The sequence below is a fragment of the Gallinula chloropus genome (assembly GCF_964237585.1).
Source record: "Gallinula chloropus genome assembly, chromosome: 2".
Lineage (NCBI taxonomy): Eukaryota > Metazoa > Chordata > Aves > Gruiformes > Rallidae > Gallinula > Gallinula chloropus.
In genome coordinates this window covers 55,602,944-55,615,857 of record NC_140086.1, presented here as the reverse complement: position 1 = coordinate 55,615,857, position 12,914 = coordinate 55,602,944, and the positions used below count along the sequence as shown (strand labels likewise).

The 12,914-nt window shown below is 41.7% G+C and overlaps 1 protein-coding gene across 1 annotated transcript in view; it reads left to right on the top strand.

The window, feature by feature from the left end:
* The window catches only part of PPP4R1 (protein phosphatase 4 regulatory subunit 1), a 64,302-nt gene that overhangs the window by 23,138 nt on the left and 28,250 nt on the right, over positions 1–12,914 (top strand). Inside the window, exon 5 of the mRNA XM_084279714.1 lies at positions 11,771–11,913. Coding sequence (XP_084135840.1) covers positions 11,771–11,913 — 143 coding nt within the window. The remainder of the gene's footprint in view (positions 1–11,770; positions 11,914–12,914) is intronic.

The following is a 12,914-nucleotide window of genomic DNA, read 5'->3' as shown; positions in this document are numbered from 1 at the left end:
CAAAAGGAAATATTTCATGGACAGAGCTGCAACAAATTCCAGGTTGAAGATGCTCTAGAAAGAATGAATCGCCTGATTTCAACATAGCTAATATAGTTGAAGCACCAGAAAGAAGGTGGGCTTTAGCAGCAAAATGTCAGGGAAGATCTGAAGTTCATTCTTCTGTCATTTTAGGAGTGCTATGGAAACTTACATTAAATCTTGTAGGAGAAGAAAATGTTTCTTCTGTTTAATATCTGTTAGTTTTTCTCCCTTCTTCCAGAATTGCAGAACTTAAGGCTTTTCAGGGGTAAAAACGTATTCTGCTCATTTCTGTTCTTCTGTCATTACTGTCTTTACTGAAAATGCACGTTTTTATTTTTCTGAGGGAATGTCCTTGTTTATCTAGGAATAACCTGTTGCAAACATTACATTGTTGTATTGAGTACCTCTCCAAGGATCCTTTAAGAGGAGGAAAAAAGTCACTGTTCATTTAAATTAATTGTGTTTTTAATTGAGAACAGTGGCATGCCTCTGTTTCTAGAGAGCTCTCCTCATCTGCTTCTGACACCTGTATGTGCAGTGCTTGTATGGTGATCAAGTTAAGTTTCCAGCATCAGAAACTTTGTGAAACTTCAGGTTTGGAAAATAGGACAGATGTATCCAGGAGAAAAGAGTCTTGTGCAGGAGCTTCATAGCCTTAGGCTTTTCATTGGTGACCAACTAACTAAGTGTTTCAAATTGAAGTTTGTTTGGGTAGAAATGTAGTGGAAGCCAAGAGATGAGTACAAATCAAATTGTTTCCCTTAACAGGGGTGGAGTACATTTTTAGTCAGGCTTGGTATTTTCTCAGCATCAGTAAAAGTGGCATTTCAGGCTTTTCTGGCATTGGAGAAGCCACCTCAGATCTGCCAAACGAGTAACACTGGATTCTGCAGCTGCTGAGTTTTGTGCCTCAAGCAGTTGCAATATTGGACTTGGCCTGTTCAGTAAGACAGGTTATTAGAATATCATTGGGTCTTTAACCATGTGAAAATTCGTTAGGGATCTGCTTTGTATCGTAATATATGTGCTTGACTATTATTCAAACTATAGCCCAGTGGTGGGGTTTTTTTTAAGGTTGCTATTACTAGGTTTGTTTTTCATTTTTTCTCTTATCTGATGCATTTTTCCATTTACAGTTTTGTAAAACAAAAAAAGCCCCTGAATTTGGAATAAGAAAACGTTAAAAAATCATGTGTGCATTTTGACTTGCTTGGTTAGAGCCAACTAGCTGTATGCTTAGAGCCAGCCTGGAGCCAGAATCCTTTGTGTTTTAAATGCATAATTAAATAAAAATAAAACCACTCTGTTGGGTAGTCCTACTAAACTATGTACAGATCTTCTCATTTCTAAGGTGATACTTGATTAGTCTTATATCTGGTTTTTACCATTTAGAGGTATTTTCTTGTCAAGTCAAGGCACAGAAAGTGAGGTGCTGTTGGTTTTTTGGCAGCAGTTGGTATAATGGGGTTTGAATTCAAGAGTGTGGCTGGAGCACACAATAGCTCTGTGCTATTGCTGCTGTTACCTAAAATACAGGTACAGCTTTGAGCTAGAAATACCAGCTGTTCTAAAGTTCTAAGCAGTCCTCTGTCCTGCTAATGCTTTACAACTTCAGAACTCTGTTCAGAAGACCATTAAGTGATGTTTTAACATCTGTTTATCAGCAGCCACTGCGCAGGTTGCAGGTGGACAGGCAGTGAGCTGTAGTGTAATGTATTTCGTGGAGGAGAGTTCTGGCTCCAGTTGTGTAACTGCACATGTAAGTGATATAAAGCAGGTCTAGTAACAGGAAAAAAAAAACAGTGATAAAAGCAGGTCTAGTTTGGGCTCTTTCAAATGAAATAGTTACATCTGGTTTTGCAGCCTTAAGATCACTAGTATGTTTCTAGTGAGGAAAAAATAACGACTTCAGCTGATGCTGGAAGTAAGTTGCTCCCAGTTCTAAGACAGAAGTTGCTGTGCCCTGGGATCACGTCCTGCTGTATGTAAGTGGTAGCACAGGAATGCTGTTCCAGTGGAGGGAACCCATCAGTGGCAGTTGGGGAATAATCTGCCTCCAACCTCTTTACTTGCCAAAAAACCTTTTTTCTCCAAATCTCAGTGTTTTGGAATGCTTATTTTCTTCATTGCTGTAGTTGGGTGTTACTTGTTAAGTCTGATTTTTGCTGTGGGATTTGGGTACTTTTCAGTCCTTCTAAACTCTGGACTTCCCTACTTTCTTCGCTAGAAAGGTTATAGCTGAGATGCCTTGTATTGCTTTTGAATCTGCTGTAATCACTTTGTAATTTCTCTATTTCTTTAGGGATGTTAGGTATGGCTTCCCACTTCAGTGTTTTTGTGGTGTCTTTGAACCTACAGAAGACAAGAAGCAGCTTGGCATAGAAGCTTGTCAAATATTAATTTGTCCCCCATAAGCCCTTCTTAGTGAAAAAAAATAATAACCTTCATGTTAAAACAGTTGGGCTTTACTTATTCTCAGATGTAGGCTAGCCACAGATTTATATGAGCTTGAATGAGGGCCTTACGTGTGTCTTTTTCACTTGAGTAAATTAGCATAATTCAGACTGGGTTTGTTGTTTTGGTACCAGCTTGTGAGTGGCCTGTATGATACGAGGCTTCATTGTTGTGGGCACAAGTATCATTTGAAAATTAACCTCAGCCAGAATTACTGCACTATTGGCATTTTGCTCAGTGTGCTTGCAAGGGGCATCAGAAGCTTTAAACCTTATTTTCTGAGGGTTCTTTTTGAGGGAGAGTCAGTATCTTAATTTCTAAAAGATAGTGGTATTTTAGTGCACTATGAAATAGATACATGAAGGTATCTTCCTAAAGAAATTATGAGGGGGGAAAAAAAAGTGACTTTCTGGAGGATTGGTTATTTACTTTGAATATAACCAACTAGATGTATTTTTTTTTCTCCTGTAGTTTCTTTTCTGTGTAGAATCAGTTGTGAATGCAGTTTGCAAAACTAACTGATTTTAAAAGCAATTGTTAGGCTAATTGGTCATTATGTTTTGAAGCTGTATAATCAGGCTTAATGTGGATGTCCTCAGAACCCTAATTACTTAATAGTGTGCTTCACCTATGTTAGTAAGAACATTTCAATTACTGCTGTTGGTATAGTGAGGGATGACAGTAATACTTGTCAGACAGCACATATTGCAGCATTTCATATACAGAAATCTTCATTTGTAAGCAATATTAATGGGAATGTTAATGTCTGCCTTTCCTAGCTGTCAATAGCTCTGCCTGTGTCTTCTCCCCTCCCACATCTTCATGTTTCAGGATTTTCCATACCTCTTCTCCCACTGCAGGCTACACTAAGAATTTTTTCCTTTCCTTGATGTGATCCTCTTTTTATCTCTCCATGCATCTGATGGATGACTAACTGTGACTTTACCCTCTCTCATCAGTCTGTAGTTCACTCCTTGCTCTGCCAGCCAGCAATGAAGTCTTCCTCTGGTTGGTGAGAGAGAACATCATGACTGCTGAAGCAGCACACAGCAGGCACATGAGTCTGACAGACTCCTGAGCTCAGAGGGATGGGCTCTGGTTACAGTCCATTTTCACTTGTCTGGATCTTTTTTTGCCTTCAAAGAAAGGTAGCGAAGTTGGAGGGACAGATGAAACAGGAAATGAGAGAAGTTGAAAGGGAAAATATGGATGATACTGGAAGGAAAAAAGGGGAGAAGGGAAAGTTGCATTTTAGAAGATGGGTGTAGTGGTTTAGCCCCGGCTGGAGGCCAGATGCCCACCAAAGTCAGCCTATTACTCCCCTTCTTAGTTGGACAGGGGAGAAAATATATATTAAGAGGCTCAGGAGTCAAAATAAGGACATTCTGTCGTCCACAGCATGGGCAAAACAGATTCAACACAGAGTGAAGAAAGAGAACTACCTAATTTATTACACTACACTACAAAGAACAGTGGAAAAAAAAACTCAAGTCAGAAGCGTGACCAGATCTTAAAACAAAAACCAGATCTTAAAACACTTTCCCCCCACCACTCCCTTCTTAGCAGACTTTAGTCAGGATTTTGCTCCCTTCTTCCCCCTGCTCGCAGCACAGAGGGGCAGGGACTGGGAGATGGGGGCTTTGGTCAGTCCCTTGCAAGTTGGTTTCCCTCTCGGCCAGGGGGTGGGAGGGGGGCATTCATTCCACACCCTTCCCCTGCTGCACTGTGGGGTCTCACCCATGGGAGACAGTCCTCTATGAACTTCCCCAACGTGAATCCTTTCCCACAGGGCTTTCTCTCTTTATCACAGTGTCTCTCAGTCCCAGTCCTCCATGGGGTTCCAAGTGTCCCCCCAGCAAACCTGTTCCGACACAAAATATTTCTCTCTCATCTCTGTGTCTCTCATTCTCCTCATGGCTGCAAGTGCTGGCAGGGGCTTGTTCCAACGTAGGGTCACCGTGTCTTCTCTATGTCTCCATCTGCTCCTCAGGCTGCAGGTGGGGTCTCGGCCTTTTCCATGGGTTTCTCCACAGGCTGCAGGGGCATCTTTCTCTCCGGCACCTGGGCCGCCTCCTCCCCCGCCCTTTCCCGGCCTTGGTGTCTGCACAGCTCGTTACATCTTCTCACTCCCTTCTCCAGTGGCAAAATGCAGCTGTTTCCGGGTTGTTTTCTCCTGTGTGTGATTCTCAGAGGTGCTTGACTATCTCTTGGCTCCGACTTTGACCTTGAATTGCTCGTTGTTTATAGTTTAGGCTGGCAGAAAACTCTTGAACTGCTGCTTAAAAAACCATCTCAGCAGCACAGCCTCACAAAACTGCAACAATGGGGTTGATACAGTTGATCAACTCAAACTTTGTCATTTATTAAAACTTTGTCTTTGATCATGCAAATGGCATTTAGTTTAGGAACAGAAACTGCCATGGCATTGACTGATTGGCATCTTAGTGTGCTGTGGACTTTTTATTCAGGCTGAACACAGAAATGGGGATCTATACTGGGGAAGGGCATGAAGGTGTTTTCTGAGCTGCTTGTTCTTCTCTAAGACATATAAACCAGTATTTTCATTTGCCTTACACTGATTTTTCTAACAGATTTTATAAAATGCAAAGCTATTCACTTACACCTGCTTCTTACTTGCAACTTTTAATAAGAACAAATATTAATATTCAGTTGTACTTAAAACATTCATCAAAATTATCAGTTAAAGCAGCTTTAACATCAGCAGTACTTGTTCTTCATATACACTTTTACAACACAAACTTTATAGCCCCATACAAATGTGGGGGAAACTGCTGCTTATATTCCAGGATAGTTATTTTGGGATAACGAAAGCTTTGTAGAATTTCTTCTGAATACTATGTTATTGCAGGGTAAGCTATTGTGAAATAAATCTAGTTGTGAGCTGGCTCTGAAATAATTACTTCATTTACAAATAACTGTTCTGGAGCAATTAGTTGGTATTATACTGTGCAGCTCTGCAGTAATCCCCTCTTAATTTCCAGTGTATAGCTGACCATGGTGCCTTACTTTTTCATAGCTGAAGTGGAATACAGAGTGAACTGAAGCCTCAGCTGGGAAGAAATAAACGTTACACATTTATATAGGAAAGCTCTAAGTGTATGTGCTAGAAGTAGCTAGATGAGTGTGTTGGCACTTTGCTTACATGAGAGATGGTGTCGAATTCTGGGTGAAAAGTAAATGTGTTTTTCATGGGTGAGGAAGAAACAGTTAATTACTTCTGTGATTTTTGGAGTCAGTTGGGGATGTTGATTTAAATGGTAGCCTGTGAAATAGCTTAAACTGTTGGTTGGCATGTGGAGGTCAAATCCTGGATTCTGGAGATGTTGGTTGGAATATAGTGCTGATTCAATGTAATCACAGAATCATAGGATGGCATGGGTTGGAAGGGACCCCAAGGATCAGAGAGCTCCAACCCCCCTGCCACAGGCAGGGACACCAACCTCCAGGCATGATTTAGACAAGGTTGCACAGGGCCCCATCCAACCTGGCCTTGAACACCTCCAGGGATGGGGCATCCACCACCTCTCTGGGCAGCCTGTTCCAGCACCTCACCACTCTCTCTGTAAAAAAACTTCCCCCTGATATCTAATCTAAACCTTCCCTCCTTTAGTTTTAATCCATTCCCCCTTGTCCTGATGTTGTCTACCCTTCTAAAAAGTTGATTCCCCTCCTGTTTGTATGCTCCCTTCAGGTACTGGAAGGCTGCAATGAGGTCCCCCTGCAGCCTTCTCTTCTCCAGGCTGAACAAGCCCAGGTCCCTCAGCCTGTCTTCGTAGGGGAGGTGCTCCAGCCCTCTAATCATCTTTGTGGCCTCCTCTGAACCCTCTCCAACAGTTTATATTGGGGCCCCAGACCTGGACACAGTACTCCAGATGGGGCCGCACAAGGGCAGAGTAGAGAGGGACAATCACCTCCCTGTCCCTGCTGGCCACCCCTCTTCTAATGAAGCCCAGGATACCATTGGCCTTGCGAGCTGCAAGAGCACACTGCTGGCTCACGATGTTTCTCATCCACTAGAATCCCCAAGTCCTCAGCAGGGCTACTCTCAAGAAGCTCTTCTCCCAGTCTGTATCTGTGTCTGGGATTCTTCCGGCCCAAGTGCAACACCTTACACTTGGCAGTGTTGAACCTCATTAGGTTCCCCCGGGCCCATCTTTCCAGCCTGTCAAGATCCCTCTGGATGGCTTCCTTTCCTTCTGGGGTGTCTACCACACCACTCAGCTTGGTGTCATCCGCAAACTTGCTGAGGGTGCACTCAATTCCATCATCGATGTCATTGATAAAGATGTTAAAGAGCACCGGTCCCAAGACAGACCCCTGGGGAACCCTGCTTGTCACCGGCCTCCACCTGGACATAGACCCATTGACCACCACCCTTTGGCTATGTTCTTTCAACCAGTTTCTCATCCACTGGATGGTCCACCTGTCAAATCCACATCACTCCAAGGATGTGGTGGGGGAATCTGGAAATCAGCAAAGGTAGAACAGTGTCATTTGATTCCAGCAACTTCTTTTCAAAGTTATTTTGCAAACAAAAATGGAAGCCTATTTTCCCCATTTGGCTTGATTTCTGAAGCTCAGTTTTGTGTAATTCTGTATCTAGGGAATACACAGGACCGGATAGTATGAAATAAAGTGCTAATGAATGAAGAAAACCAAGTATGAGTGTACTTCTGAGATCTAATTTTTTTATATTAATGTTTCTTTTTTTTTATGGTTTTGACAAGTTGCAGCACTTTTTCTAGTAGCCTGCTACTTTAAGGCATAGTCTTGTACATTCAGGAGATAGTTTGAAAAGGCCAACATTTAAAAATACTTCCTCTGCCAAGCAGAAAAATACCATTCCAAGCAAATGTTATGGAGAACTTAGTTGTACATACCCATCTTTTCCAGAGTGTCTAAAATAGTAACACTGAGTTTGATGTGAAGCAAAATTCTCCACCCAGATTTTGTTTATATCGTGTGAAAGCCTGGTCCTGACTGTATTGTTCAGTGCAAAAATACATCATACAGATGTATTCCCCATCTGGATGATCTTACATGTTAAGAAGCTGCGTGTAACAATTTTAACTGACACTGCTGTGCCCTGCTCACTGTAGTGATCACTGAACCTTAAATTTGATTATAAACAACAGAAAAAGTTAAACTGAAATGGCAGATGCTGTCATGCGTTGAAGCCTGCTAGAATCTGTGTTGGGAGCTGCCACCCACCTAAGCTAAAGACAAAGCTGAGGAGTGGATGAGGGGAATGAGGAAGTGCTGTATCTTTAGTGGAAGCTTTTGATGTTGTTTGGGTCTTCAGGAAACATAATGCAAAAATTGAAAAAAAAAAGCTCTACTGTAACCCCATCAGACTGCAAGATTAGGCTCTGTTCTGTACACACTGGAACATATGCTTCAGCATTTGGAAGAACTGAGCTCTTACCTAAATTGGTAAGCTGAAGGTTCATGTTCTTGGATTGCAGCAGTAATTCCCCAGAACAGCACAGACACTTTTTTGGTAGCGAATTACGGTGTTGGGTTACACAGCCCGCTGTGCACACAACGCTGGTTTGTTTGTTGGATTGAATTGACCATACTAAGATCACAGAGCCATGTACTTAAAAGTTAGGGAATGTAAGAACTAAGGTGGCTTTACAGTTCTAATTCATTCCTGGGCATGAATTTTTCAAATCTTTAATTGCACATCTCATCTGTCTGTGTTCCTTGTAAAGCCAGAGCTTGCTTAGTAGCTCAGGAAGAAAGGGGCTCATTTTATGTGAGCATCTAGCTCTGCAGTATTGTCAGGCGGTGTAGCCACTCTAAGTGATGCATAATAGATGAACCCTGTTCTGAAGAAAAAAGGATCTTATGTTTTTGGTACTCAGTGCTCTCTTACTGGAGTACTTCATAAAGAAACTTATTAATTCAATTTCACATCAAACCTAACCAGTTTGGGGAAAGGGATTGATACTGTTACTTTACCAGCGAGTACATGAACTGTAGAGGCATCAAAGTCAAAACACTCTGCCTATTCTGAGTATCTGGCATTCAAAGCTTTATACATAGCTCTTGATATGCTTAATACATAGCTCTTGTTGGCTTTGATTGCAGGGGTGATACTTCATCAGTGAGAACACAGAATTCAGGCTGCAACGGTAGGAGTAGTGCACAATTACTCTGTGAAGAGTCTGGCTTGAGTGTTCTGTACAGCTCCATGCTAGGCAAAGGCATGAATTGGGTTTCTCAGCATTTTACTTTTTTCACTCTGCTTTGATGGTAATATCACAATAAGCAGTCCTAGCACCCTCTCTTGCTATCACTTGCTAGCTTCCACCAGCAGATAGTTCTGCTACTTGAGGGAAACCTGTGATTGCTTAGGGAAACCAATGTAAGTGCTAGTTCTTGCTGTTAACTCATGCCACTGTGCTGGGGCAAAAGCTGTGTCAGCCACCACATCAGTTCTTTGATATGGTTTGTTGTCTGGCTGCATCAACAGTTGCATTGGCATAATGGAAGCCACAAGCTTTGGATTTGGGAGGGTGGGAACTGCCTGAAGCAAATTCAGAAGCGCTGCCACCAAACACACAGTCTCAGCCAAATTTATCTTCCTTGCTCTCCCTCTCCTTTGCCCCCTTCTGCAAATCATCATCTATGTGCCGCAAGAAATGAGGTGAGTCTTAAGTAGCAAGAGCAGGTCCCTAGTGATGTGTTGTAACACAGGCATCTTGGACTCTTAGATCGTATCCTGAGCATGTCCTGAAAAAACAGCCTTATGGGAAAGGTGGGAATGTGTCCCTCCAGCCCTGGCATTGGGCCCTGGTTTTGGTGTTTTGTCCAGCAAGTTCCAGCCTCTCTTCTCCTTAGTTACTAGTATTATCTCCTTGTCACATGCCTCACAATCCTACATCCCTCCAAGGTGATGGTTCCTCATTCTATTCTGATTCCCATCTGCAGCCTTTTCAAAAGAGATGCTTTTGGGAAGAGGGTCTGCATACAGTCTGTCTGCAGTGATACCTGTCTTCATATCAAAACCTGTTAAAATTGCACATGGCTTTGAGTAGTCTTCTTTAGGATCTGACTTCTTCAATGCAAACTTCAGGACGTGTGTATTGCACAAACCCTTTGTGTTTCAGAGTATCTGAAGCTTAAATAGAAAGGCTTTTGTCCTGTGTATTGCTGTTACATGTTTTGGTAAGAGAAGCAGCAGGTTGGAAGATTTTTTTAATTTTCTTTTTTAAATTTGTCACAAACTTACTCAGTATTGATTTACATGGGATTTCATTTTGTGCTTTGAAACTGTCAGCAATTCATAAACTTGACACAGGATTTTTGTAGGTTTTTCTATAGGAAAAGTAATTTGAGTCTGTAGTCAAGGAAATGAAACCCATAGACATTTGCTAACTTTGTGCTGCGGTCTTTTCTGTTCTTGTTGTCCTTGGTGAAGAACAGACTGCACACAGCATGGTATTTGCTTTATCTTTGTTTTCTTTTATTCAGGCCTAAGCTGTCACTTGTAACCAGTGTTGGAGAAGGCCAAGTGCTGCATGCATGTTAAATAAAAGTGCAGGTTACATACTTCTTCCTGCACTTGGGTCACAATAGCCCCAGGCAATGCTACAGGCTTGAGGCAGAATGGCTGGAAAGCTGCCCAGTGGAAAAGGACCTGGGGATATTGGTTGACAGTTGGATGAGTATGATCCAGCAGTGTGCTCAGGTGGCCAAGAAGGCCAACAACATCCTGGCTTGTATCACCAATAGTGTGACCAGCAGGACTGGGGAAGTGATCGTGCCCCTGTACTTGGCACTGGTGAGGCTGCACCTTGAGTATTGTGTTCTGGTTTGGGCCCCTCGCTACAGGAAAGACATTGAGGTGCTGGAGCATCCAAAGAGCAGCAATGAAGCCTGTGAAAGCTCTAGAGACTAAATCTTACAGAGGAGTGGCTGAAGCAGCTGGGGTGGTTTAGTCCAGAGAAGAGGAGTCTGAGGGGAGACCTTATCGCTCTCTACAGTTTCTTGAAAGGAGATTGTAGTGAGGTAGGGGTTGGCCTCCCAGGTAACAAGCAATAGAACAAGCAGAAATGGCCTCAAGTTGTGTTGGGGAGGTTTAGATTGGATATTTGGAAACATTTCTTTATTTAAAGGGTATCAAGCACTGGAACAGGCTGCCCAGAGAAGTGGTTGAGTCACCATCTCTGGAGGTGTTCAAAAGCTGTGTAGATGTGGTGCTTGGGGGTATGGTTTAGTGGTTGGACTTGGCAGTGCTAGGTTAGCGGTTGGACTTGGTAAGCTTAAAAGTCTTTCCCGAGCCTAAACAATTCCATGATTTTTAATATATTGTGTTAATTATAAAGGAGATAGTTCTGGCCATACCATTAAGTTTTACTTGAACAGTTCATAGGCAAAAATTCAGTAAGGCATGTAAAGAGTTGACATAATTTTACGTAAAATACTGAAATCATATTGCTGTAGCATAACAGTAATTGATGGGGAGTTTTTGGTGTGTTTTTAGAGGTAATGACTTCTCTAATGGTAACTACAGATGTCAGCAAATTCTGAAATACTTGGTTCTGAAATGATTAATTATATCCACACACCCCCCACCCCGGAGAAGTGGACTATCAGGCATGTGATAATGACCTACTTCTTAAGTAGAATCTGGTTTTATAACAGTTGGAATTAAATCCATGCTTGTGTTCCTTTTCTTGCTTCTCATCCCCCCATAGATGTGCATGTTCAGTGGGGTTTAGGATTCATTCAAGCAGTGCATCTTCTTCTGAATTTAAACACTGAATTAAATACGCCTTACATATTCACCAACTTTGATAAAAAACATACAGAAAGGTTTAGTGGAAGCAGCTGGAAAGTTGTGAGACCTTTTCCATCCAGTGAAAATATCAGTAGCATTAAAAAACAAAGAACGAAGAAGAGCAACTGTAATGATGGCTGGTTGTCTTACTGAGTGGGATGGATCTTTCCTTAATGAGAGGCAGTGGCCAGGAGTCCCCCTCAGTTAATTTCTGGTACACATGTTTGGTGGCTTGCTCTCTTACACCTCTTCTTGCTTTTTTACTGGCAATGTGGGAGCCAGTTTTCTAGTAGTTTATTCTTACAGAGTGTAGTTGAATATTGTTTTGCAAAAAGATAGTGCTTGTCAAAATGAAGCTTGACATAAACACCCTGAGGTGAACACTTGAGAACATAATTTGTATGTACAGGACTGTAAAAAGCTTGGTTTTGGCAGTGTGCTTGTAAACATTTATTGTGCCTTTTTTGGTTTTTGACCTGACAGAGCCAACAGTGCGGGCAGAGCTGATGGAACAGGTGCCTCATATCGCTATGTTCTGTCAAGAAAACAGACCTTCAATCCCCTACGCCTTCTCCAAGTACTTACTGCCCATCGTGGTACGATACCTCGCAGACCAGAATAACCAGGTAAGCAGCTTTTACAAATCCTTTATTAACTAGCTGAACATACCTGGCCTGATGCTAAATTGAAGTAAATTAGCAACATACAGGTGTGTAGTACTTCAGGGTAAAAAAGGTTTTGAATGGACGTGAGATACGTGACGCTCTAAACTTTGTTTCTGCCGTATCTAATGTGATTTGTTCTGATTTGGGGCCTTTTATCGAGTATTATATTCTTATAGACAAAATCAAGCAATCATTTCGCTATGACTTTTCAGGCAAAAAGGAACATCTGACTACTTGCTGTAATGCAATTTTTTAACACCATTATTTACTTTCATGACCAGTTATTCATATATCAATCCACTAAAGCTTTTGGATTTAACTTGTTTGGTTTGTTTCTCTGCATGCATGAGTTAAATTGCCTAAGATTTCCTTTAGGCTTCTTCATATCACTTCAGATTAGACTATTGCTGGATCATACATATTTTAAGTACTTTAGGCCTTTGAGTGTGTCACTTTTTTTCCTTGCCCTTTCCAGATTTTCTATAATTAAAAAATAGCCAGCCCGACATATTTTTCTTAGTAGTTGCTCTGCTAATGCAACAATACTTCTGCTTGATACTCTTCTGCTAGCAGATTCAGCAGTTATTTTCATTGCCTCAACCTATATTGGTACTCTCTAGTTGGTTTAGCTAGTTTGTTCCAAAACAAAAGATCTCAGAGGTGTTTTCAAAACTGCTGCATTGCAGCATACAGTCTCTTGCTGTATGTAATGTTTTCTCTTCTGATTAAATTACCTTTTTTTTGAGGTAGGGCTTAGCAATGTATGAAATCAATTATTAATGGTTATCTTATTTTTGTACAATCATCTTTTTTTTCAGTGGGACTAAGCAAAATTATTTCCAATGTATTTTTATTTCCGAGAAACAAACACAGTTGTTGGATAAATCTGAAGGGTGGATGTCTGGAGGAAGGGGTTAGGCTCTTCTCAGTGGCACCTAGTGACAGGACAAGGGGCTGTGGGC